We start from the raw sequence: 27571 nt of genomic DNA, 5'->3' as shown, positions 1-27571 counted from the left end.
TAATGTAATTTTAAAGCTTTCAGTTTCGGCAAGACAAACAAACACGCTATATTTAGATACTATAACAAAATCAAATGTTAGCCCAGCTATGGTTCTTATTATTTTCATATTGTCACCCGTGTTAAAGTTTTTCATAGTCCCGTTATTTTTTAAGTGTTTAAATTTAAAATTTGTTGATGTTTATTTTATTATTGCGTATTCCCATGCTTGCATTGCAAATTAAATAAAAACCAAATACAATTAAAGTAGTTGTAACAAGCTGACATTCGGATAAATTTATAAGAGGAAGTTACTTATCAGAATATATTATGTTTATGTTGCTTCGAATGCCAACTGACCGTTCCCAAAGCTGCGAGGCGGTTAATCCGATTTCCTGTTAGGAACGTCATATATACAAGTTGTACAAATAGTAGTAAATCGTAATCTGTTTCAGATTCGGCACTGGTTTTTGCTTCACTGTAGTATATGCAGCACTTCTGACGAAGACCAACAGAATATCCCGTATATTTAACGCAAGTAAACACTCTGCGAAAAGACCTATCCTCATCTCTCCCAGCTCTCAACTTGCTATATGTACTGCTCTTATATCTATACAGGTAAGTAAATCTTATATGATACAAAGTTACTTATAATTAAAACATCATACAGTTTCCTTTTATGCACAGAAAATTGCTACTAAAATTATACGCGCGAAATTTTCAGTCACAACATAGATGAGATATTGCCAAATAAAAGCATTTTTGTATAATATTTAAAACCATTAAATCTAAATCAATTCAGCTATTTAAGCGTGAAAGCGTAAAACTAAACAAGATGTGGTTATAATGTTATTTTAAACTCGAGCGAAACCATTATGACTTTAGTCTCTTGACAAAACTTGGTTTCGCGCCAAAATCGAACATTGTGGCGTGTCTACGTTCACAGATTAATTTAACACAATTTGTCATTCCTTATATCACTGTTTCTATCATTTCTGAATAGCTTGGGTAGTAATGTTCATTCCTCAACAAAATAGTATTTCGGATGTGGCGATAAATCCACATTAGTATTATATCTTAAAATTAATTCAATATTATCATTTTTATACACTTGCTGGTCTTAGACATTAGAACCGAGTTAAAAGAGGCTGGTCAGAGATTATAGACCAGAGGAGTTCCCATTATGTTAGCATTTTTCAACGTCAATAAATGTTTTTGTTTTTTATAATTTTTTTATCATCATTGCTTTTTGGAAAACACATATCCAGTAACCTTTAAAATCAATAAAGAAACGGCAATAAATTAGATAAAGCGGTTGCCCTAACTTCTACCTAACCTACCCGTTGGTTCTCTAATCGATTTCTCATCAATCTTCGCTTAAAAATAATTAATCTTTCTTTGTTTAAAGTACGGGTTCAGACTTACCTATAATTTGTTAGAACCAGCTTTAAAAGGGTTTTGAGACTTCTTTTTTTAACAGTGAATGATTATTCTCCTAATCCTTTTTCGCATTTTGTTCATTATCCGTTTTTAACGTGCTTTTCCTGGTTACGATCCGAATGTGAAAAACAATTTAATGGGTCACACTTATTTTTACAATTAAAAAAACATATCTGAAATAATTTATTGCTCTTATTGCCTCGAAAAATGAAGTTTCTGAAATTACGTTTAAATTAGAACGAATTTATAAAGTAGAACGAATATTTGTTTAATTGTATAATAGACTTACATAACCAATGAGATCTATTTTAATTATTGTCTTGAATTAAAATTCTTTTGTGTTGTATTATAAAACAAAGATTCACTTTTTATTAGCAACCCAAAATTCTTTTGTTTAATGATAACTCAAACTCAAACTCAAAATATCTTTATTCATGTAGGTAAACAAGTAAATTTATGAATTGTCAGAAAGAAGTTAAATTAATTGTAAATTTACATTTACTACCAGTTCGCAAGTCAAGGGCGTAGAGCGGGTAAGAAGAACTGGCAAGAAACTTTCCGCCACTCTTTGTATTTTCATAAAAATTGTTTGTACTGGAGCAAATCAATCCCAAGGATTAGGATCATTTAAGTATTCCTCAAATTTATTGATTAATTTTCGTTTAACGATAAAAAATTCTTTAAATTATAATAATAATAAAAACTTTATTTATGACAAATAGGTTGTGACAAAAGTAATCTATCGCCCACACTAGGGAGGCCCTGTGTTGTGGGTAACTAAAATTATGAGTTTTAATATTGAACATTTTACCATTCCTCCTTTACGACGAACTGAAACAACTAAATGAATATTGCAATAAATGGTTAACCTTAAGATTAGTTTACGGCGCTATAAAGTAAGCTTTTAACGAGATAGACAAACTGCTATTATATCTTTAAATTAGTTTTGCGGGTCAGTTATCTCTAGTAATACGCTTGAGGGCCTTATCTCGTTTATGAGCAGTTAGGAATGATGCTCGTTACTTTTATTAAGCTTTTGTATGGACTAGGTTTATAAGAAAGTTCCTTATAGACTGAGTGGAATTTTTAATTAAGTAAAAATCTATGATTTTATGTTAAACTATAATTGCATACATATATATTGCATACAACTTTATAGTGAAAATAACTAAAAAAATTGTATAGATGTGGTAAATAAAAATATTTATACCACAAATTGATGTCATGATAGCAAACGTTTAAAAATATGTATCACAAGGCTATTGATTTATCAGCCGTACTTTGATTTATATTATATGAACTGATCTATTATTATTAACCAATTTTACATACTATATTTTTCCTCTATTTATATGTGTGAGCCATAAGCACTCCAAATATTATCGAAGAGGCAAGTAATACTAGCGTAAAGCGGTCGCGGCTGCGATTATTCATTGTTCGATTAAGATAAAATTTTAAGCGATGTTTTAAAATTTGCTTAGATTGTCAGTTGTTTATACTGTCATAACATTTTCAGCTAATTATTCATAGGCGATAAAGTTTGGAGCCTCAGCAAGAAATATATTGTTCTACCATATTATTGTGACAAAATTATTTATTTCATAGGTTCTGATCGTGGTTGTCTGGATGATAGTAGCTCCAGCCCGAGCTATGTATCATTACCCAACACGGGAAGACAATATGCTGGTATGCGACTCATATGTGGATGCATCATACATGATCGCCTTCTTCTACCCTATCGTGCTCATTCTCGTGTGTACCGTGTATGCTGTGCTGACCAGGAAGATCCCCGAGGCATTCAACGAGAGCAAGCATATTGGTAAGTAATGAAAAACTCAATGAAATCATAGTACTCTTACACGCACTTGAGTAAGTCTTGAGTTTAACTTCTCCACTGTGTTTTTTTTATTAAAAGCTGAGCTGAGTTGATCAAGACCTTAGATAAGCAAAAAACACAGCTCTTTAAATTATAAATGTGACATCTATTAAAATATTGTTTATAACTTCAACACCACAAGATAAATAGAAAAAAATACGACTTTCGAGTAATAATATTTGATAAATTTCCTAGACGCTTAGATTGTTGTGGTGACATAAGCGATAGGGTGACATAGATGGCACTACTAGTATTAAATAAATCTAGTGGTTTGCTAAGTTTAAACGAGGCGAAATGACTTCGAAATGACGATGCACGCATTAGACGCCCCAAAGTGTACCAACGAAAACATCAAAAAAGTCCACAAAATAATTTTTGATAACCGAACAGTGAAGTTGATAAAGATAGCTGAGGCCCTGAAGATATCAAACGAACGTGTTGAACATATCCTAGATAAATATTTGGATGTGCGAAAGCTCACAATCGATCAAAAGCAACGAATTGATGATTCTGAGCAGTATTTGAAGCTAATCGTAGTAAATCAGAATGCTCGCTGGACAGACATTTTGTGCTGATAGAGGTAATCGCCGAAACTGAAGCCTATTCTGAGGCTAAAGACAAATCGTACTATAAAATAATCGTATGAAAATATATCTCTCTATAATCGTTGTATTGCTCTCGAATTGTATAAAAAAATTCAGCCCATCTCTAAAACCTTTTTAACAAGTTGGATATTTGTTTGCTGAAATGTGGTAATAACTACCGTAGGTACCTGCAAGACTCAACTGCATCCTACTTACTAAAATGAAGAAAGTATTGTTTTTTCAATTTATAGTATATGCGATCCATAATATGTTAACTCAATATCTGCTACGGTAATGATAAATGCTGTTAGTCTCTCTTGTTACAAATGAAAAGCCTCTAATCTAAAATTAATTCTAATTTGAAACGAATGTACTGTGTGGCTCAATTTTGTAAAAAGCAAATTAAGCGCTTACAATTATTATTTTATGCGTGATACTTGTCCATATAAATGATTGTACTCACACAAAACATATTGTATTTTTCGTATAATAGCTCGTGGAAGTCCCGATGTGTGTAATAAATAGAGTCGATAAAGCGCTGAAAATTGAGGCAGTTAAAAGATAAAATGTGAAACTACAACTCTTTGTACAAAGCGTTGTAGTTAACGTAATCATTTTCATCGTGAACTCTTAGTGTTTATTTTTTGATATATTTTCACAGGGCTGACTCGCACCGCTCCCATTGTTTAAAACCCTTTGTTTAATCTAGTTTTACTGAAAATTCGTTCATTTTTAATCTCGCTAAAACCTGATATCAATTCGTCGTTCCTTTGTTAGCTTTTACTTATAAACGACTCATAGACAGATTTGCACACATTTTTTTATTCAAGTTTATATTATTTTTTGGTAGAATTATTTAGCCGTGTTATCTATAATATTTCCATAAGTTTACTCGAGTAAATAAAACTTATTTAATGGACATACATGCGAATTTATTACATTACATAACTCGACGTTTAGAGGGCTTTCTTAGCAAGATATACGTTTCTCTCAAAATTCAGTTTTATATCATTAACAAACGACTATAATATTATAGACATAAACGACCAATCGTGAAGTAATTTCTGGAATTAGCAAACTGATTTTCCAAATAATTTTATTCCAGGACAAAAGCCTTAAGGTTAGATTTGATTGCTATTTGATTTAACTTTTCTTCCCCGTGTCATCTAATCTTTTATTATTAGTCTAATCAGATAATAAACAAACAAGTTATGCGATTCAGAATGATCTAAAATTGCTAAACTAAGGAAATTATATCTGTGACAATATTAGCTGGAATTGATATTAAATTAGAAACAGTAATTGAAAGATAATATTTATCATCGATTTACTTGTTTCTGATACCGTAATACATAATTGAATTGTAATTAAGGATTGTGGTTAAGTGTTTATCTAATCCAATTAGTAAGCAAATAAGCGGCGGATTATGTATATAATTTGCTGCTAATCTGACTTGAGTGGATCGTCAAATGTCTACATGGCAAATTGATTAACTAGCAACGCTATCAACGAAACCGTGAAATAGATACCAAAGGGCAAGTTTATAACATAAATAAAATAATATAGATTTCATCAAAATTAGACCAAAAGCTAGGCCTTATTTATCTATAACGAAATTTCCATCACTGAAAATTTTTTCCTCCATTGCATTACTATCGCGATTTAAAAAAAAAATTTAAAAGATTTTAAAAGAAAAATCGTAATATAACGTTAATGTAAAGATTGTAGTATCACTGATTTATTTATCTTTAAACCTAAGTGCAGAATTCAGGTAGTTTTTTCAAAAGCTCTTAAGGAACTGGATCAAACAGATCAACAATAATTTGAATCAATACCTAGATTACATCCAGAGTCGACACTTAGTGTTGACATTCTTTAATGACAATTTTAAAATCTTGACCAACAACAACATAATGAAAATCAAACTAATTCTTTGACGTCATAATCTAAAAATATATTTTTATTCATGATAATTTAAATGAGAAGACACAGGTATACATATAGTAATGCTATAAATAATACATTTTATGCGTAGATAACCGTTATGAATTTTGTTATGCGTAAACGATTAATATCTTTGGTCATTAATCTTGTCAAAAATATTCAGAATCAAGCAAGAAATTGATTTATTTGCGGCCCCGACTTTGTCAATGGATTACCGTCGTTTTGATTTTCATAGTGATTTATTACGACCAGAAATAAACAGTTGAAAACTATATTGTATAATACTATTATATACAGACGGTTGTAAAAACATATTAAATTAAATACATATGTGTATGCAGCCAGACCTCTCTATCTATAAAGAATACATTTGTTCGTTATGATTTTTAAAAAGCCAATAGTAATCACGACCTAAAATTGTAATACGTGTATGTGAGACATGAATTCCAAAACCTTTTTTTCAAGTTACAATCATTATTATAGATGAAAATAGTTTGACAAATATTTAGACTAGATAGGAGTGTATTTACGTTACATAATACGTGACTAAGGAAGGACGTAACTTGGCACTTTTACCTTGTAACATGTAACAAAAGACCTTAAAATGAACTTCTAACTTGCCACGTCTTGTTTTGTATTATGTATCTAATAAATAATCTAAACAATACGATGGTACATACGTCACCTACTCGAATCTTATATACTTAAATCGAAGACTTTTAAATCTTATTATAACTAATGTACATGTATATGGGCATTGGTATGGTAAAAATATAATTTTACTATACATTAAAATGGGAACATTCATAATATTAATCGGTATAACCGTATGTAGTAAATCTCTGTTTATCCAAACTTCTCCAGTACTCATATTGCTTTGAAATTAACTTTTTACGTTTTCTTATTGAAGTAAATTCGATACTTTGAAATAATATCTCGTTGTTGTGTTTTATCGCGAATGTTTTAAAGTTTGTTTTAAATGTTTTACGTCGTTAAAAGTCGATAAGATGCCAAGTTGCGTCGTCTGCTTTCAAAGCTTTCAGCCAACAATAAAAAGGTATGAAGATTCTTCCGCTCATTTATCGAGATGGCTTGGATTACATTGTTCGAGGAGTCATCTATAGAATAGGTGATGCAAAGATCGAGCTCTATAAAGGTATAAAAAATCTGACATTAATTGTTGACCGCATAAAAATATTTTTTTGTGTTGTGTTAATTATCAAGTGTTTTAAATATACACACTGACGTGAAATCCATTTGTGCTCAGGGATGAGAGACGCAGACTGAAGCTAAATATCTATACTAATATTATAAAGAGGAAAGGTTTGATTTTTTGTTTGTTTGAAATGAATAGGCTCTGAAACTACTGGACCGATTTCAAAAATTCTTTCACTGTTGGCAAGCTACACTATTCCCGAGTGACATAGGCATATGTTTCATTTTAAAAAAAAATAGGGATGCTTACTAAAACTTGAATAATCTAACCCAAGTTGTAAAAAAATAAACAAAAAACTTCCTTCAATCGTTTGCGCTGCGAAAACTATTAATGATAGAACAAATTTATGTATTTCAATTTTTCAGGACACATCACTATCTATAAAAAATTTCGTAACAGCATGCATTACCAACGTTTCACATAAGCTACAATTTAATGGCATAACCACCAGAAAAGCATGGTGGATTGGTGTTCTCCTGCCTTTTCTCTTGAATAGTTTACTACTATGTAATAAAACAAAAATCTTAGCCACAGCAACGCTTGTCTGAGTCTACTAGTATTATATAAATTAGGCCTAACTCGTGTTCGTTTTGTTTGTGCTTAAAAAACCTTTTCCAAACTATAAATAAACCAAAGGTAGTAAACGTATGGAATTGTCCTCAACAGTTAACCAATAAACGTTTGTCTTTCGAAATACTGGCCGAAAAGATTTTCTAAAACGACCTCTGAGCTTTCGACTTTTAAGTCCAATAATCTGTAAGGGTTGGCTCGACAGCGTTAGTACTAACGTCGCTTTTACGAGGGACTTGCGTCTAATTATTATCTACTACCATCTGTGGCGTGGGTTTTAGACGTTTTCATGCCTGGGTGTAAATATTTATGTTGTTTACATAATCTTATGATAATGATGATAATGATTATATCTTGCTTTACCCTTTGGTACTTAGAACCCCTGAATGAACTTAGAAAATATCAAATAATATTACCAAGCAATAATAATATTTGGTTTCTAGATACTTAGGCTCCTGGTGGTGTTAGAAATAATGTTATATGCTATAGGTCTTATAAATAATATGCGTACATATAATTGGGAACTTTTAAGTTTTGTTTTAAGCCAAGCGAACCATCTGGTTTAGGGAGCTGCTTAGGAGAATTGTAATCCACTTCTCTAATAAATTTTCGTCATGGATTAAAATTAGTTAAAAGTTGTTCTCAAAGCTTTTGAGTTAACTGAGCCAGACACATGTATGAGACAGACCTTTACGAAATTACAGGTATATAGGATTAATATAATTATTTTATGTTTTAGGGTTTACCATGTATACGACCTGTGTGATCTGGCTGGCATTTGTGCCTCTGTACTTTGGAACTGCGAGTCACGTGCCACTGCGCATCACGAGCATGGCGGTCACCATATCTCTGAGTGCAAGTGTCACCCTCATCTGTTTGTTTTCTCCGAAAGTAAGTATTTCACTTCTTACCGGCAAATCAGTTTTATTAAGATAATGAACCATTAAAATCACTAGCGTATATATTATTCAATTTAAATAAAGTTATGACATATTATTATTTTTTAGTTTTTTTAGACCACAAAATTAGGACAAACACATGATATAAATTGACATACATACAAAAATATAATAAGCGGTGCCGTCCCTATAACATGTGGACACGACCTGCGAATCATTGTGTTTACACATTTTTCACATAACCTCAAAATTTATGTGAAAAATTCAAAAAACCAAGTTTTTGGTTTTTAATTTTTATCTTTTACAAAATTTATTTTTTTCCCACGAAATTTGGTGAAAACTTACCTTTCTATGTCCCAAATACGCTGTAATTTATTTGATCAAAAATATTTATTTTTTCACCTTATTTTGAATTAATATCGAAAAAACACCCTAATTTTCAATCAAAAATTCACCCGTCAAAATATCAACTTTTTTCAAAAAGTTGGTGTGCTTTCAGTTCGTTGAAATCTCTACTTTCCTATGGTAAAAAAATATATATATATTACCATAGTAAATCTTCTCAGAAAATGCAAAACATCGTATGCAGTAACGCCCAGACCCGTCATCCCCTTCCTATGAATCTTCTTTAAATTATAATTAGATGCCTTTGAATTTTTCACATAAATTTTGAGGTTATGTGAAAAATGTGTAAACACAAAAGTTTTAGATCTTTTTATTACCTACAACTTTGCCATTTAACTTTCTTCGATAGGACTTTTAGTTTTGCCGGAAATCGAGATAAACCGTTTTTCACCCTTAAAACTCCCCCCCCCTTACCCCTTCCCGACCTCAGATCGCCCGTAAATTATTTTTTCTTTAATTTTTATTATATTTTCCTCCCTTTCCAATAGGTTTCATCCTACTATTATTTTTTTCACTTTTTATTTATTTTTAAGGCTATCTGCACTGGTCTATTAATAAATACCATCCCTTTAACATTTCAGTTATACATAATTCTCATACGACCGGAAAGGAACGTACGTCAGAGCATCATGCCGGTGCGCTACAGCCGGAAGCCGATGGCCGCCCTTCCCCATCCGGCCGTTAAAAGTGAGTTTACGCTCTCCGTAATGAGGTTAAGCGTTATTAATCGCACTTTTTTAAACAAACTTTAGCTCTACCGTGAGTATACAAAGTTTTTTTTTTATGTAATAGGAGGCTAACGGGCAGGATGCTCACCTGATGTTAAGTGATACCGCTGCCCATGGACACTGAACACTGCCAGAAGGCTCGCAAGTGCGTTGCCGGCCTTTCAAGAATTAGTACGCTCTTTTCTTGAAGGACCCTAAGTCGAATTGGTTCGGAAATACTTCAGTGGGCAGCTGGTTCCACATAGTGGTGGTGCGCGGCAAAAACTGCCTTAGAAAACGCTCAGTTGTGGAACGACGGACGTTGAGGTGATACGGATGGTATTTTATATTTTGCCTTGACGTCCCATGGTGAAACTCAGCTGCAGGTATTAGACCGAACAACTCCTCTGAACACTCTCCATGGTAAATGCGGTAGAAGATGCAGAGAGACCCCACATCTCTACGCAACGCCTTAAAATATATAAACGTCAAATATTTGATTAGATAGAGCTACTGAAGAAACATAAGCGTGGCCATGCTTTCGATGAAAATGATTTGGTTTCAAACTTAATGCAGTACAAATCACATACAATACGACTTACTTATACTTTCATTTAAAGATGGAAACAATTCTTATACAAATCGCAACGCCCTTGCGCGCCTTCTAGTACTGTGATCTATGGGCAGAGGTATCACTTAACACCAGATCTCCTGCCCGTTATATAAAAATAAAAAAAGCCTAACGCGAGGCTATTTTTGAAATGGGTGTAATGATAAATTGGAACTGGCAGTACATGTAAATTTAGAAGCATTATTTTTTTTAATAGACGTTCATAATTGTACATTGTTGCTTATATCGATAAACTATGTTTTATTATATAAATTAACATAGATCTTATTGACAGAGCCACCTTGTGCTGATAAAGAAACACAGACAGCTGCAGCCGACTTCAACAAACTAACAAACGGACAAACAGTATTACTGAAAGCCGACGAAAAAGAAGATAAGAAGAAATCAAATGTAAAAATCGCCAATTGTGATTCAGATAATAAATTAAAATCAAACGATAGATCTGAGTCCTTATAGCAACGAACCACGTCAAAATCTTTAACTGACGTATGTATTAAAAATAATATTATTCTAAGAAAGAAAAGTTGTTCTTGTAGGATACGTGAACGAAAACCTATCATTGTTTAAACTTATAGTAAAAAATATTGTATATTTTGTGTAAATATTAAAGGAACAGACGCATAGTGATGTTGTAAATATGTTGTACAGTTTCATCAATAAATACTAATGGGGATGAGCCCTAAGCAAGGACGGAGTGAAAAATATTATTAATTGTAAATTTTAAAACTCCCTTGCGTAGGATAAGTAAGAATTGTATACTGTATCCCTTATTATTATAGATAATGTTTAGTCATCCGTATTTTGACTGTATTGTTGGATCTGTTCACTGTTTAATAATAAATTCTTATTAATATTATAATTTATTCAGAGATATATAGTAAAAATTTAAACGCACAATGTGATATTACAAGAAAATAATATCACAGAGTTTTTTGGATTGCGGGTTTGTACTAATAATCACATCTCTATATATTCTTAAAGTTATAAAATTTAAGGAAAACTACATTTATGAAAAATCACGCCATATTTAAATTAAATAGTAAATTAATATTTATAGTGTTATACGTAAATTTGTATTTATAAAACTATATTGCATAGAACTTAAGATATATAATGCTCAAGTAATTTAAAAAGTATTTTCACTCCATCTTTTGCTTACCCCGTTATGTATTTAATCATTTTATGTCGTACATAATTCCTATGTATTATTAACTCAAATGAATAAACAAATTGATGTTGAAAGTGTTTTAATTTTTTATAAGTAAAACTCAAAAACTCAGACCACTATTTTTTTAAATAATAATTTATGAATATGGTACAAAAATGTGTAATGTGGTACAATCGTAAGTTCGCATATTCTGCCACAAACAATGCCGCGCAAATTTGTCTTTAAAGGAATTTTACATTTTACATTATTAGTCATATAAATAAATTCTTATATTATTTGTATCGTACATATAATATCATACGTTAATTGAATATATTTAATTAAAGTATGTACCATTGCTATCTACGCACTTTTGCCATCTTATATGTAGTTCATTGATCCCTTTACTAAAAAAAATCATTTGGACCGAAATCAATAAAATCTTTGAAAGTGGTTTCGACTTCACAGTTGAGAGCCCCCCATCAGAGTTGAATTTTTTACCTTGTAAGAAGTTATCCAAAAATAAAAATAAAATGGTAATGATAGTCTGTTCTCTGTCACTGCAGTGAGGGGTCTAGCGTTGTCAGAAAGCAGAAAATCTTTTCCATCATGGTCTGCAGTTATTATGGATGTCCACATATCAGTGACGCCATCCCACTAGCACCAGAATTTTCGGTATATTTAGTTTTTGTTATAAAATAGTGTTTAAGGTATCTCACTTCGAACCTTTAATTTCCTTACAGCTTTTTCTATACATGAGGTGTAGTGAAGGTTTTTATACCACTTAATACTTAAAAAAACACTAAACATAAATATGTGATAAATAGTTTTTCCAGCCCGGTTAAACTATTGGCAATCTATCTATATCTATATCTATTATATATATATATATATATCTATATCTATTATCTATATCTATTAATAAACTATTGGCAATCTACGTAGAAAAAATAACGTTAAAATTAATTTTATCAGCGTTTTACGCAATAGAATAGCGTAAAATACAGCACCAATAAGTCCTTCCTTTGACTATTTTAGTGCGGATTTTAATGTAATCATATTATTATATTTTAATACCTATCAAGTGCCTACATTGAACCGTGTAATTTTTTTCCATCCAACCTTTTTCATGATTATGAATCTGAAAAACACCTGAATAGGGGCCGTAGCTAGAATATAAAATTGTAACGTAGATAATAATAAAACCCACGTCAGGACGCGGATATTGTCGTTATGATAAATGGTGTTGTACTTTTTATCTCGTTCCTTTGAGCAGTTTGTTTTCGAAAATTTTTAGATCCCAAAAAGTGCCTAAATAACAGTTTGAAAATACGTAATAATTCTAAATTTTGTTCTCAAACATGAATGAATATTTTATAGTAGCTGTAATAAGAGTTTAGGGAACACTTGCTTATAGAGTCTGGCTAATGAAAGAAGATACCGAAAAAGCGCGGCAAATTAAAAAAAAATAGTATGGTATCCCTGAAAGTTTGATTTATTTTGTGGATTAAACTTACTTGATATTTTATTTTATTTTATTATTTTTACAATGAAAGTAACTGTATTTCTATGAAATTGAATACTATACGTATTTAGTATTTTACTATTGATACTTTAAATGACTAGCATTGCATGGAAAACTAAAACTACATTTATTATAAAACACAACTATATACGAAATTATCAAATCCTGCGAAAGAAACGAAATATTCTATCAAATAAAACAAAGTTTAGGCTATTATACCTGTGAACTACTCGGAAAAAATATATGCATGTATTTGCATTGCATGAAGTATCAAGACAATAAATCATACTAACCTAAGAAATTCAATGACATTCTGTGTTGCCATCCGAAAGTTTTAAAATAATTCAATTATCTTTTTTCATTAGCTAGACTCTAGAAGATATAATCATATGCTCTACATAAAAAAAACGTCTGTAGCCATTTCAAGTTTGACAGCAAGTGTTCATTTATAAATGTCAAGTTACATTGACTGACGTACGTCAGTCGTACCAATATTTAATAAAATTTATGAAAATAATGTCTACACTCTACATTAATATAAAGTTCATTGGATATTGCTATTTTTTATGTATTGATATCAAGCTCTCTTATAATTAAATGACAATAACAGGTGTTAAGGTGTGACGGAAAATCATTCATTCATCAGTCTATGAAATAGTCGGTGCCCCATCTATTTAAATTGGTTTTATTGCGTTAATTGTTTTTCAAACTATTTCTATTATGACATCTAGACTCTAGAGTGGATTAACGGCAAACTCATGTAACTAGTGTATGTTTTAAAGTTGAGTCTAAGGGGTAGCAGGCTGTGGTGAAGATGCCGATGAGCGCAGATGAGGTTTCGGAAACGTTCCCTATACATTGGCTTGTGTGGAACAATAATTACGAAGAGCTACGTGTTGCTTTAAACAATAAAAAGGTACGTAAAATAATATTGGTATAATAATTCTTCATATAGTAAACATACTCTGCTTAGTATCAGATCAAGTCTAAAAATGATCAACAATTCTATCACTAATAATCAGTTCTGTTTCGTAAACTTTAGTAATGTATCACATTTAACTTATGATATAGATGGATTAACTCCTTGGTTCTCATCACCTCTCACCTTTAGACTTAAACAATATCATAACATTAATTTATTAATAACAATAATATAATAACATGCCAATAAAGCTTGCTCTGGATTTGATTGATGCATACACAATAACAGGTTATACATTTCATGGATTTCAAAGCAAATTTAACATTACTATTTTTGTTATTTACCTTACAAAAGAAACTTAGAATTAAAAATCCATTGGTGGACTTTTAACTCTCTACCTTATGTAGTTTGAGTCCCAATGTCCATCAAAATATCATGCTATTAAGCTTTTACAGCCACACAACTGAAAGTGTTCTAGATAATTTTTGGTGTTCTTTAATTGTATTACAATCAAAAATGTCTAAATATGACTGACATTAAGGCATGACTAATCTCATTACAGATAAGTGTGAAGCCTCACAGTGTGGGTGTATGGCTAATATTTGCTCTTGTGTTAGATGAGTAGTAACTAGTGAGCCTAAATCTTATTAGATACTAATTGGAGTGTTAGCAAAAGTACCTATTATGCTACATGAAGAATAATTTTATTTAGTAAACCAATGCCATCTTAGGATTCAAACAAAAATGTATCACATTCCACAACTAATAAAGATACAAATTAACAATAAATTATAAAACATGCCATATCATAATTTAATCTCAAACTACTTCGGTCAGCTAAGCTTTTGGCTACAATAAATTTTATTAAAACAACTCCAAATATTGTATATATAATTCATTCTATTTTTATCTAACAGTTTATCTTATCTAGTGAAGTAATAATTAAAAATATAATTATAATTAATATAAACATGACCTAAATTTTATTTACAGTGGAGCTCCGAGGAACTAGAGACTCGTGACCCACGTGGACGAACACCGCTTCTATTGGCTGTGACTTTGGGTTATAATGAATGTGTGCGTGCACTACTTGATGCTGGTGTTAATGTGTGTTGTGAGCGGGATGGATGGACAGCAGTGCAAGAAGCAACTGCGAGAGGTCATTGTGGATTATTAGCAGCAGTCCTTGCCAGGAGAGACCATGCTAGACATGCTGCCCGTGTTGCTGCATTACCAGCACTGTTGAGACGACTTAGCCTGGCACCAGACTTCTATGTTGAGATGAAGTGGGAATTTACTTCGTGGAGTATGTATTTGAAGCATAATAAATTAACAATAAAATTAAAGAGAAACTAAAACGATTTCAAAAGTATATTTTAGGTAAAAAAGTGCTTATTTCATTACAAAGTAGTAACTGTGCAACACTATTACACCCTTATATATTTCTATGTGTGTGATATTGTATAGCCTGTAACCTTTCTTGACCAATGTACAACGATACATTACAAGAAGAGTGTTCATGCTAACAAACTTTTCAGCTAAAAAACTTTAGTGTAGATCTAATATATATAATTATTGTGTCATGTTCGTTCCCATACTCCTCCGAAGCAGCTTGACCGATTCTTATGAAATTTTTTATGCATATTCAGTGAGTCTGAGATTCATCTACTATCTATCTTTCAAACCCCTAAGTGATAAAGGGTGTCCACTCCAACTTTTTATTTTTTGATAATTTTTTTTTATTATGTGGAAATAATATTTAAATTAATGTTTGCCGGGTCAGCTAGTAGATATATATTAATCACAGTATTGTATGTTTCATATATTTTTTTCCACACCAATCAATTAGTACCTTCTCAGGTTTAAATCAAGCATCATATGTGTATCTGAGGGCTTAGTCATGATGCTGCTATGAAAATGCTAGTTTGTGTTGACAAATTTTTTACATACACTTCTGTCAAGGCATCTAGACTAGGATATTATCTGCTTGGATTATTAACTTGGAATTGATAATAAAATTTTATATAAGAGAATTAAAGTGATTTTTTATATAAAAACAGTTATATGCTATAAATTTATGTATTGTTGTTGCTGCCATGTTTCAGTTCCACTGGTCTCCCGGATCTGTCCATTTGACACATATCGTGTATACAAACGAGGGGCAAACGTGCGAGTCGACACAACGCTACTCGGTTTCCATGACAACCAGTGGGAGCGCGGCGACCGGACTTACATCTTCTCAGGACAGGGTGACTCAGCAAAATTACTAGAGCTGGACCACATAGCCGGAACCGTATGGACTGAAAGGGTAGAAGGAAGCGTCTCTGCCGATGAATGGCCACTCCCACAAGCTTCCCATCTGAGTCATCGTCTGCGCACACCTGTCCACATAAACTACCTCGATACAGATAAGATCTGCTTTGAGCGCAGCAAAAGTGGGATCTGGGGCTGGCGTCAGGACAAAATGGAAAATGTCAACGGGTATGAGTGCAAGGTATTTAGCGCGAATAATGTGGAGATTGTCTCGAAGACACGGTGGGAACACGTGCCCCGTTCTGAGAGGAGGACTGTGCGTGCACCGCCGTTAGCAGGGCTCCTTGCCGCCGCCGATGATGATGGGGCCCCTCCGCCGCCGCCACCAGATAGAGAAGATGTCGCAGATATGCCCGACTTAAATCCATCTTGGGAGCAATACTTCGATGAGAGTGTGGAGGAATGTGAAATTGGTCGGCCGCGAGAAATCACTTCAAAAGTGAAAAAGTTCCGAGCTACGTTATGGCTTTGCGAAGACTACCCCTTAGAGGTAAGTCCTGCTCTTGTTGGATTTATTAAACATTTCATATAAAAATGTTAATACTAAGTTTAAAGAGGATTTATATACTGTATGTCTCTTGAGTTGGATAATAGTATTAATCTATGCTAATTACATGCTTAGGGAGCGTTCAAGTATTACGTAACGTATTTTGGTGGGGGGGGTCCTTTTGTAAAACGTTACGCTGCGGGGCGTTATTTTTTTCTTACACCACATAATAGTAACTAAAGAGTCACTAGGTGGTCACAAAACATTTTACTATACTTGGGTACTGAAAAGCGTTACGGCGACTTACATAGGGGGGGGGGTCAATAATCTCCAAAAATTGCGTTACGTAATACTTGAACGCTCCCTTAGTCATAGTGAATGAAAAATTAACATTGTACACTTTCAGTTGCAGGAACAAATAATGCCGATCCTTGACCTCATGGCATCGATATCTTCCCCGCACTTCGTGAAGCTAAAAGACTTCATACAGTTACAACTTCCATCGGGCTTTCCGGTTAAAATCGAAATACCAATCTTCCACGTGATCAATGCAAGAATTAGTTTTGGAAATATATTTGCACGCGACACGAGCGTGCGATACGTTGAGTGCGTGCCCGAAGGGGATAGGTTGACATGTCTCATAGATGACACTTGCTTCGCCATAGGAAGAGGCTACCGGGAAGCTGGGCCCGTATCAGAGGACAGGATCGCCAGCATCGCTGATGATGACGAGGAATTGCTGAATTACGCCATACAGCAAAGTCTAATGGAAGCAGGAACGCAAAGAGACCAGGTATACAGATTATGTACTTATTTTATTTACTAGAGTATATAATATGTTTGTTGTGGAGTATTGCAATAGTAAGAGTTGACAAACTGTCAATATCTTTCTTGATTTTTCTGTTTTATAGTATATCTGTGTATAACCCTCTGTTGAACTTTAAATGCTTTGAAAAACACAGACTAATAAACATAATTCAAGTCCCATTAATTAATTTCATTAACAACTCATAAAGTTTTTATAATCGAAATCAGACCACAAACAACAACAACGTGAATAAATTAATTTAATATAATAAAATTTTTGTTTTGTTTACTCGTACATAGTAGAACATACAAATAAATTTGGAAAACACCTGCTTTAAATTTTTCCATCCACAAATCGTTGTTTGTCATAATTAATTAAAGAATTTATAATTGTACCATTATACAAATGTACATATATTCATGTCTGCGAGTTATATACAGTATATATTCTGGCTCGAAGGACTAAAAATAGACTCAGCCCATTAAGTTCATTTAATTCCATTTCCCTCCGACTTCACCAACGCCATCATACAATAAGCCACTTTATTGTACATCAATACTTATAAAACACAACCAAAATTGCAGGTAGATGTGTGGGAAGCCCTCCGAGGAGCTCGCCCTGCCACGCCCACTCCACCTGCCCTCGTTTCCACAGTCAATGTGGATGAAGACCTGGAGCAGACTATGCTGCAAAGGTTAATATTCTTTATTTTCCTATACCATATAGTCACAAAGAAAGGTACTTTCGTATCTAATTGAAAGTTTTGTTATTAACACAGACTGAACAAAAAATGGTAAGTACAAAATCTCATTTTTGTATTTATTTATTGCACTTTGCAAGTCAAATAAATATTCCCAAAGTACATAAAAATTGGCACCATCTTGTAGATTTGCTATCAATGGACTTTTTAAGCGCGGAACCAGCCCTGAATGTGAAGATGGACGTCTCATGGAGATCTCTTATTTAATATAATCACAATGTCCTGGCATAAAGTTTTTTGTATAATATGTCCCGAATCCACATTTTCCAATTTAATAAAGCTATTAATATTCAGCGACAATAGTTATATGCCATTGCAAATAGTAAGAAATATACTTTAACTCGTTTCACAATTATATTAATTGTTATGAGTAAGTGCGTTTTGATGTATAGATTTAAAGGGTTATTTGAAGAATCCAAATATTTTTCTATTGTATTACAATGTGCAAGAATATATATCTTTCTACAAACGACAGATGTCGGTATAAGGAAATCAAATCTATATATTACTAGATGACCGCCTGACCCGGTAAACGTTGTTTTGCCATGTATATTATTTCTAGGAAAGATTTTTTTTAGTTCAATAAAAATAATTATCTACAATAATAAAAAATAGGGGTTGATCGTAGAGGGGTGAAAAATAAAAATATTTTTTTTTCTAAAAGCTTAAAATAATAATTTAGGGATGGGAACACCCTTAATTATTGTTGTTGTCCGATTCTTAGACATACCCAATATGCACACAAAATTTCATGAGAATCTATCAAGCCGTTTCGGAGGAGTTTAAACAAAAGCGACACGAGAATTTAATATATTAGATACCTAAGAGCACTAAAACTTTCTGAACGTCAAATTAAAAATGTTGGACGGTTAAATTCTTTCCTGAACATCGCCTGGCCATTTAAGCTGGATCCGCGTCTGTAGCGCTAGTATTCTTTGTAGAGCTATTGCGGAGTCGTTGCGGAGCGCAGCGGGGGCAGATGAGGAGCAAAAAGAGGAGAGTCCGGAAGAGGAAACTGTGGAAGGGGATGACGAGCTTAAAGCGGCTCTAGCGCTGTCAGCAGCGGAACATGAAGCGCGACGAGCGCAAATAAGGGACGAACAGAAGGCTTTAGACGAAGTGTTACGATTATCGATGAACGATAAATAGCGGTAAGTATTTCAGTGTTACCAGATAATAATTTATTAAATACCGGTTTTTAAGCTGCCAAACTCATAATTAATGTAATTAAGTGTGCCTAGTTGTTAAGCGTACGTAAGAATAGAAAGAAAAAAAGCATAGAATTCTGTGGAAAAATATGGTAATAGATCACTGCTGTAGTCAAATACAGAGTAAAAATATGGTTTTTGCTGTAATTATTTTCTGGTATCACTAAACTTATGACACTTTATAATAGCCAGTTTACATTTCCTTATTCCAAAGGCTGTATATTTTAGTATCCTTGAATTTACTGTGTTTAACATTTTAGGCTAGTGAGAACAATTCAGTGTAATACATTTTAAATTTAAATAAATATCATAAAAGTTGACGAAGGTAAGTTCAACCATACCATTACTAATGTATAGACATAACATAACTTCGTAACCATAGTGGTATTGACGGCTCATTGGTCTACTGGTACCCCTGACTGCGAATCCATGGGTTCGATCCCCGGCTGAGACAAACATCGATGTGATGAGCATTTGGTGTTGTGCTTAGGTCTTGGGTGTTTAAATATGTATTTATATGTCTAACTATCTATAATATGTATGTATATCCATTGCCTAGTACCCATAACACAAGCTTCACCAGCTTAGCATGGGACTAGGTCAATTGGTGTGAATTGTCCAATAAAAAATATAATAAAAAAAAAATAGTGACATGTCCGTACTTAAACGTTTTGTAAGACCGTTGGTGGTTTTTAATAATATTCTTATATAAAACTAGCTGACCGGGCAAACGTCGTTTTGCCATGTATATCATTTATAATAAAAAATAGGGGTTGATCGTAGAGGGGTAAAAATTAGGGGTTGTTTGTATTTTTTAATACTGTATCATAAAAAAATAAAAACAAAAAATTTTTTTCCAAAAATTAAAAAAAAAATCTAGGGGTGGACTACCCCTAACATTTAGGAGGATGAAAAATAGATGTTGGCCGATTCTCATAGATACCGGATAAGCACAAAAAATTTCATCAAAATCGGTCAAGCCGTTTCGGAGGAGTATGGCAACGAAAACTGTGACACGAGAATTTTATATATTAGATATCCAATCTTAGGTTTTCCTGATAGTTATATTAAAATTTGATTACAATTTTTGCAAAAGCTCCACCTGGAGGTAAAATTGCAACTAACCTATTTTAATGTAAAATTTCTTTTAGATATAATTGTATAGACTAACACAGTTGGGGTGTAACAAACTTTAAAACCCGTCTTGGTCTCTAGTCTCTTAGATTTCTTTTTACATAAATATTGTTGGGGTCAATTTTTTTAAGGATATATATATTTATATTTTCAGCCGGAAATTCAAGCTGTCGCGGCGGTAAAGAACATCGTCTGAAGCTATGAATCAAACGGTCAGTATTCCAATAAATATCTCATTTTGAGTATTTGACTTACATATTTTACAATTATTTTTTACTACATTTTGACAGAGATAGTTTCACGTGAAGCGGATTTTTTTTATTTTGCTCATAATAATGTTTCATAGTCCTAATATATCAACGTAATTAGAACATTGGTCGAAACTAACTTACTATCTTTGATTTATCAATGTGCGGAACTGTGCCTGTGACGTCATTGGACCGTTACCATTAGTTAGCAAAAGCTACTAAATACTATGTTTTTAGTATACTATAAACTAATTAACAACCGGCTCACCAGACTCAATTCGAAGGTTTTGGATTGTTTAAGAACAGTATTATCGTACTTAAGCTAGCCTAGTCTGGCCAAAAATCAGGAGATGGCAACACTAATGAAGTGATTCCCGTAATATAGATATTTTTTGTGGCGAGACTAGCAAAGTTTTCAAAATTCCGCTAGATCTGTTGCAAAGTTGTGAAGTTTCGACCATTAACTAATAGAGGCATTAACAAATACGTCCCCGGAATAAATAATAAGTTAGAAAAAAAAAATTGTCTATGAAACTTGGTAGTTCACAATAATTTTGTAAAGCGGGACATTGACGGGCCGCATGTTGCAGTCAAGACCGACTGCAATATGCGGTCGCTGCACGGCGATCTGCAGTTTCCAGTTTTCATATCCGCAATACACGGACCGCTCGAGCAGTTCTTGAGCAAACCGCATATTGCAATCGGTCTTGACTGCAACATGCGGTCCGTCTATGGCCCGCTTAATTAAACCAGCAAATTATGAACAAAAACTGCAAAGAATTCCTATCCGCTTCACGTAAATGTCCAACGGAATAGACTTGTGTCGCATTTTATTTTAAGTAGTTATAAGTTATTTATTAAAATTCTAAGTATATTTTGGTGCGATTTTGGTGTGCTGGGCCTGACGACACGTGTTATAGTGTTTATATCGAATCGTAATATAAATAGTCAACACTATTGCTACTTGGTGTCATTATTTGTTCAAAATGCAATTCAAACATTTAATCGAAGGTTCAATTTTGTTTTTGATCTCGTATATGACCTTTTTAGACGAAAGGTCAAGTTTTACACCCTAAGAACACACCAGTGCTTTTTATTACCATTTAATTTTGTTTTCATATACTCGATTATCCTCAATTACTTTTAAAAATCTTTGTAAATATCAATTGTATGATATCATTGCATTTGATTGTAGTTTCGGTTGTATTCTATTTTGTATTTTTCGTACATATTTGTTACGTTCAGTGTCAATTAGAGAAAATCGGGAGTGTAACAGCGCCCTCTATTGTCTATGGAAAGAACTAATTTTTATATGTCATCGGTGTAATTTGGTACTTCGTCGTGTTGTATAACTTCGGTGCTGTCTTCCATGAGATATGCAAGAAAATAATTTTTGCATATGACTTTTTTATAAAATATTTTACAAGAGTGATTTGAAAATGTTTTCTCACTTTTCTTCCATTGTCCACACCTCTTTAGTTTTAACGATGATTGTACATTGTTAGATTTTTATGTTCAAGTATTACATAACGCAATTTTTGGAGATTATTGACCTCCCCCCCCCCCCCCCCCCTTTAGTTACTATTATGTGGTGTAAGTCGAAAAAATATTAACTATAACGCGTAATTTAATCCCCGCCCCGCATCGTAACGTTTTACAAAAGGAAAATACGTTACGTAATACTTGAACGCTCCCTTAACGATGTCGCACGCATTACGTATACGAGTTCGTATTCGTTAAGCGAGCTCTTTATTTGATTCCTACTTTATTTAATCAGAAATAAGCATTTAATTTTAAATGAAATGTATTGAACTTTCCTACTGTTATAACTATGAAGGGAAGGCAGGGTAAAACACCCTGAAACCCTTTTGTTTGACCAAACATAATATTGATCTTTATCAATTGCAATTGGTTTCTACTATATTTGTGTGCGTATACTTATTGTAAATACTTATATAATATTTCTATTTAAGATGTAAAAAGCGGCAAATGCGCCAAGACTTAATCCTTCCACAAAATATATTGTAATCAAATCGATTGTGCATAATAAATATACCTATTTATATACCAGTGTGTTTTCTTTGTATGAAATAGGGGGAAATAAGAACCAGACACGTAATTATCTATGTATTTAAAATTTAATTTTCATTACTTATATACAAATTACAACATTCACTATTATAATAGATATTAGTTGTCCTATATTTACACATGTAGTACACTTTAGAAGCGTAATTTCATTTATTCAAGTTAATAAATTACACGAGGAAACTTTTGGAATAGTGAGTAGTGACAAAGGACTTTGCCTTCGCGGGGGCGAGCGTGTACGCACGAATACTTATACACACGTACACGCGTGCACCTCATTTCGGCCGTACGCACACATGCACGCCACGAATTCGGAATAGAAAAAATGGAAATGTACACTAGAAACGTTAACACCGATAACTTGATGCGCTATACTATACAATATACATTACGGCGGTGTGTGCGTGCGTGCGGCAGCCGGAACTCGACCGCACATTCAATACTTATCTAAATAATACATAAATATTCCCAAAAAAAATAACATGAACAATATTATTATTATAATCGATAACTTAAAACATAACGAAAATAAATATTTATTTATTTGCAATAGTAGAATCGTTCCTGGGAGAGGGGCGTAGAGCGCCCTCTCGATGGGGTAGTCAGTCTCTACACACTACACTTACTCTCAGTACACTTTAGACGTTATATGAAAAATTATTACGACTACACCACAGTTTGGCCTTTCCGATAACTTTACCTCGTCGGAGACCGGGCTAAAAATTCTACGAGATATCATAGCGTCGCGATTTGAGCGAGCAGTTAAATTCTCTTCTGTTGAAAGTAAGATTATATTATATGGACAGTTCATAGCCTTGAAGGTCTAGAATTTAGAATCATGCCCCCAACTTTGCAGAATAACAATGCGATAGTGACAATATTTGTGCAAGTTCGTTGTTGGCATTTCATTTGGCTTATAATCTTGGAACTATATAACGTAGGTAGTGTGTGAGAGATTGGGATTTGGGGGTGTAGTGTCGAGTTCGGACGGATCAGTTCGTCGAGCGGAGTTCCATTTCAACCCTCGGGAACACATGACGCCCGACGCTGACTTGTCTTCTTGGGGGGGTCAGTGCGCGGGCGGAGGAGGCCCGCGCGGGGCCCGAGGTCAGTCACCGGTTGCTGTTACCGTCGTCCAACTCCACGGACTGTTGTAGCTTTTCTGGCTGAAACGAGAAAGATCTCAATTACAATACTGTTAATTTTTAAAACTAAATTATATTCGTGTGTGCAAATCACAATTTAAATAACGGCAGCTTTTGCAAGAGTATCTCGACTACTGAAAAGCATTCAAAGCATCGAGTGTAATGTTATTCCAGTCTCTTAAAAAGTTTTATTTCAACAAACATTGCGGTCTGTGCCACTAGTAAAAACTTTCTAGAAAGGTATTGTATAAGAAATTTAACCATACGTCAACATTTAAAATTTATTCATATATTAAACCTCTGACAGTACTAACAAACAAAAATTTTGCTCACAAGTTAAAAATATTCTCATAAATTATTTGGAATATTTCGGCATGTTAACAAAATGTAATAATAATAGGAACGTGTAGTGCCACCCCATGTGAGGGGCGGAACGGGGTGGCACCTCCCCACACCCTGTTACACCCACTGATATTGAGTTGACAAAAATAATTATTATTTTGTTGTACATGTACATGTATGTACATTTTTAGGTTATTATTTTGGGGTGTTTGTGTTGTGTTAGGCTTTCCATGTTTTATTAATTAAACTAAATAATACTCTCTTAAGAGACTAGTAAATTTAGTGAGGCTCACTTATTTTTCCTTTGAGAAACAACATCTAAACGACAGCATCTTAACAAACATCAATCAATCGTCAACTGTCAGATGCCAACAACCATGTGTCAAGTTATGACTTGGCGAAATAAGGTTCTCTAAATAGGTAGTGAAGTATATGCAGAGCATAAAAATTAAAACTACATTGTTCTGTTGTAGGTACGATGCGACGGTTCAGTGTTACTTAGGTACGTAACACTGAAAATGTTTAGAAAATGGTACGCGTGTTTATGGTCGTCGGTTATAGTATGGGGAGTCCATCTGGTACAAAGCTTCCTGACGCCTAAATGTTCGTGTAATATTTTTTGAACTTGACTCATACCAATACCTAGGCTTGCCCGTATCTGCTGATAGATCACTCTCTTATCTTCCTCTATCATGCGTCGCACAGCACTGATATTATCTTTAGTAGTCGCTGTTAAAGGACGTCCCTCACGCGGATCATCACTGACCGAAAATTTTCTAGCGTTAGATTCATTTTCACGTGTAGCAAGAGTTTTAGATTTGCCTCCAATTCACAAAAACAAATAGCAAGTGAATGCTACATTAGATTACCAAAGAGTTCTAAAAAAAGTTTTCATTAGCAATGTTTCTAACTGGCCAGTTCTAAACATTTTCGGTGCTACCCACGTATCTTGTTGAGTTACGATAAAATTATCATCAAAGACAAAATGGTATAAACAAGGAGCTCCGTTAGGTGTAGGACTATAATTATAAGAAAAAAAGGACACTTAGCTCTATACAATAGCATAAGAAATTGTCAATATACATACTCTATGAACACAAAGTACAGATTTTAAGGAAACTCGTTGTTACGAATCCGTCTCCACTCTCCTCTCTTTATTACCTAGGTAATAGTTGCAGCAGCCATTAATGTGTAATGGTCCATTAAAAAGAAATGTATATCTTCACTCGAAGCTACAATTTTATGGACGTCGCAGTTCTTATAATCCTACGTTATACTTGGTAGTAATCTCCTACAATGTCGGTAAATTTTAAAAATTGTCTTTGCTATTTGCAGTCAGTAAATTATAGATTTATTTATTCTAAATAAGATGTATGGTTTTAACAAACATTTTTTTAAATATTATTGATCTTATTAAATTAATTAAACTGATCAAAATATATTAAACGATCAGATAATAAACAAAATGTGATAGAGCAATTTTAATATTTTATATTAAAAAACATAGTGTTCGAAACGTAGCCAGATTACGTGTGGTGTGTAACCTACTCCATGGCTAAACTCCATGTATATCGTTTACTCGTTTTCCATATTCGTTTCCTTTTGCATGTACACCTTAGGAAGAAACTTCAAACACTTTCTTCGCATCTCTGACCAACTTATTTTTGGGGACTACAGCGGGACAGCGGCTTTCCACCGGCTATTATATAATTATAATCAGCAATTCTACTTAGAAATAAATGAATATAGGTGTGTATAGGTCTAGTATAATGATGGGCATGTTCGCATTGCGCGCCTGTCTGTCGGTGCGTATTATAAAAGAACAGAGATAACATAATGTATGTGCGAACGGAAACGGATGTCGTTTGTAACGATATACTATCTGTGCCGCCGGCGCTGCCTGCGCTTAATACAGACCCACAGATATACCGACATCATTGTCTAAATTTTTTTTATAAACGCTATATTAGGACGGCTTTCCTTACATGGATTGAATGAAGTATACTATCTATATACCGTAGTTACCTTTGTCAGTAAGTGAACGCTAACACAGAGAGGAAACGGGCTAAGGATAGTTGTGAGAAGAATATTTAGGCCCGTCAAGTAAAACGGAAATATCTACACCGTATTATAAACTTTGAAAATATAGAAAGATTTTGAAACATCCCAAGGACTGAGATGGCCAGTCCACCTGGAGCGATTACAGGAGACCAAGGATTATGACTCGGTGGACGCCACAGCAGAAAAGAAGCAGACTTAAGAAAATATGGATTGATTGCGTTTAAGAAGGTTTAATGTTGGGAACGTTTACAAATTGGAGGAAAGTCGCCAAGGATTGAGATTTGAGACCAGTTGAGGATTATTGTGGATGAGGCCAAGAGCCATAAAAGGTTGTAGTGCCAATGGATGTATGTAGTTGTTGCGTTAGCTTGACTGAGTAACTAACCTGCGTAAAATATATTTCTTAGAAAGCTTAGAGCATGTTATGCGGGCAAAATTAATAATTTTGAAATAAATAATTAAGGCAGTTATCGTTTGATACTTTTTAAAACTCATTTGACAAACTTAAGTAACAATGGTTTTTGACAAACCGTTGTTACTTAAGTGTAGTTATTGCATCAACTGGTACACGTAATTTCTGTTACATAATGCTACGTATGTTTTAATGATTATTAGCCTTCTAACTGTATATATTATATACGTATCTCTAGCGATTAAATCGCTATTTAGCTGGAATCAAACCCTACAATTAAATCACAAATGCGGTAAAATCTTTTTTTTTAAATATTATCCTTACTGATATAACTATGTATTAGTTTTCATGAGCGAAAACTTTCTCAAATAAAATATGATTTACTACGAGGTAAGTTAATGTAAGGAAATCTTAAACGCATCAGCAAAAGCCTTATTTATAAATGGATGTATAGTCTGCGAATGTAGTCTTGCAGTACAAGTATGCAGATGTTTCAAGTCAGTAGTTTTATTTTCTCTGAGATGAAAGAAGTTTCCGCTTTCATCACTGCGTAGTATAAAAAAATAGTACTTGAACATTTTCAAAATACATTATTTATATGAGATTCTAAAACTCGTATGACTTAATAATTGCGTATATGACTGTATTTATTGTATATATATTTTGCTATAAATATCTTATTGATATGCGATATACTTTACGCGAACACGACAGCTTTTAA

General features: G+C 33.4%; 3 protein-coding genes across 3 annotated transcripts in view; 2 read left to right on the top strand and 1 right to left on the bottom strand.

Annotated features, from left to right (window-relative positions):
• Window positions 1–11452, top strand: part of LOC125048843 (metabotropic glutamate receptor 2-like) — a 150456-nt gene extending 139004 nt beyond the window's left edge. The window contains exons 15-19 of the mRNA XM_047647762.1: window positions 434–596; window positions 3024–3237; window positions 8348–8499; window positions 9494–9599; window positions 10525–11452. Of these exons, the coding sequence (XP_047503718.1) occupies window positions 434–596; window positions 3024–3237; window positions 8348–8499; window positions 9494–9599; window positions 10525–10706 (817 nt within the window). The 3' untranslated portion in view covers window positions 10707–11452. The remainder of the gene's footprint in view (window positions 1–433; window positions 597–3023; window positions 3238–8347; window positions 8500–9493; window positions 9600–10524) is intronic.
• Window positions 11453–13403: 1951 nt separating this feature from the next.
• LOC125048981 (ankyrin repeat domain-containing protein 13D) lies at window positions 13404–21325 on the top strand. The gene is made up of 7 exons (XM_047647968.1): window positions 13404–13838; window positions 14838–15150; window positions 15950–16647; window positions 17051–17437; window positions 18037–18146; window positions 19154–19363; window positions 20709–21325. Exons 1-6 carry the CDS (start codon window positions 13737–13739, stop codon window positions 19359–19361), a joined length of 1818 nt encoding a protein of 605 aa, XP_047503924.1. The 5' UTR covers window positions 13404–13736; the 3' UTR covers window positions 19362–19363; window positions 20709–21325.
• A 1593-nt stretch (window positions 21326–22918) lies between these two features.
• The window catches only part of LOC125048673, a 46174-nt gene continuing 41521 nt past the window's right edge, over window positions 22919–27571 (bottom strand). Inside the window, exon 2 of the mRNA XM_047647479.1 lies at window positions 22919–24056. Within this exon, the coding sequence (XP_047503435.1) occupies window positions 23999–24056 (58 nt within the window). The 3' untranslated portion in view covers window positions 22919–23998. The remainder of the gene's footprint in view (window positions 24057–27571) is intronic.

The sequence above is a fragment of the Pieris napi genome, chromosome 4 (assembly GCF_905475465.1).
Source record: "Pieris napi chromosome 4, ilPieNapi1.2, whole genome shotgun sequence".
NCBI lineage: Eukaryota > Metazoa > Arthropoda > Insecta > Lepidoptera > Pieridae > Pieris > Pieris napi.
Note: the sequence above shows the minus strand (reverse complement) of the source record. Positions and strands in the feature narration are given on the sequence as shown.

What these genes read in the sequence shown, in the direction of transcription:
- LOC125048981 (XM_047647968.1), top strand. Translation starts at nt 13,737, where the DNA reads ATGCCGATGAGCGCAGATGAGGTTTCGGAAACGTTCCCTATACATTGG. An exon ending in GCGAAGACTACCCCTTAGAG is followed by an intron (nt 16,648 to 17,050) that starts GTAAGTCCTGCT and finishes GTACACTTTCAG; the next exon opens with TTGCAGGAACAAATAATGCC. An exon ending in CAGGAACGCAAAGAGACCAG is followed by an intron (nt 17,438 to 18,036) that starts GTATACAGATTA and finishes CCAAAATTGCAG; the next exon opens with GTAGATGTGTGGGAAGCCCT.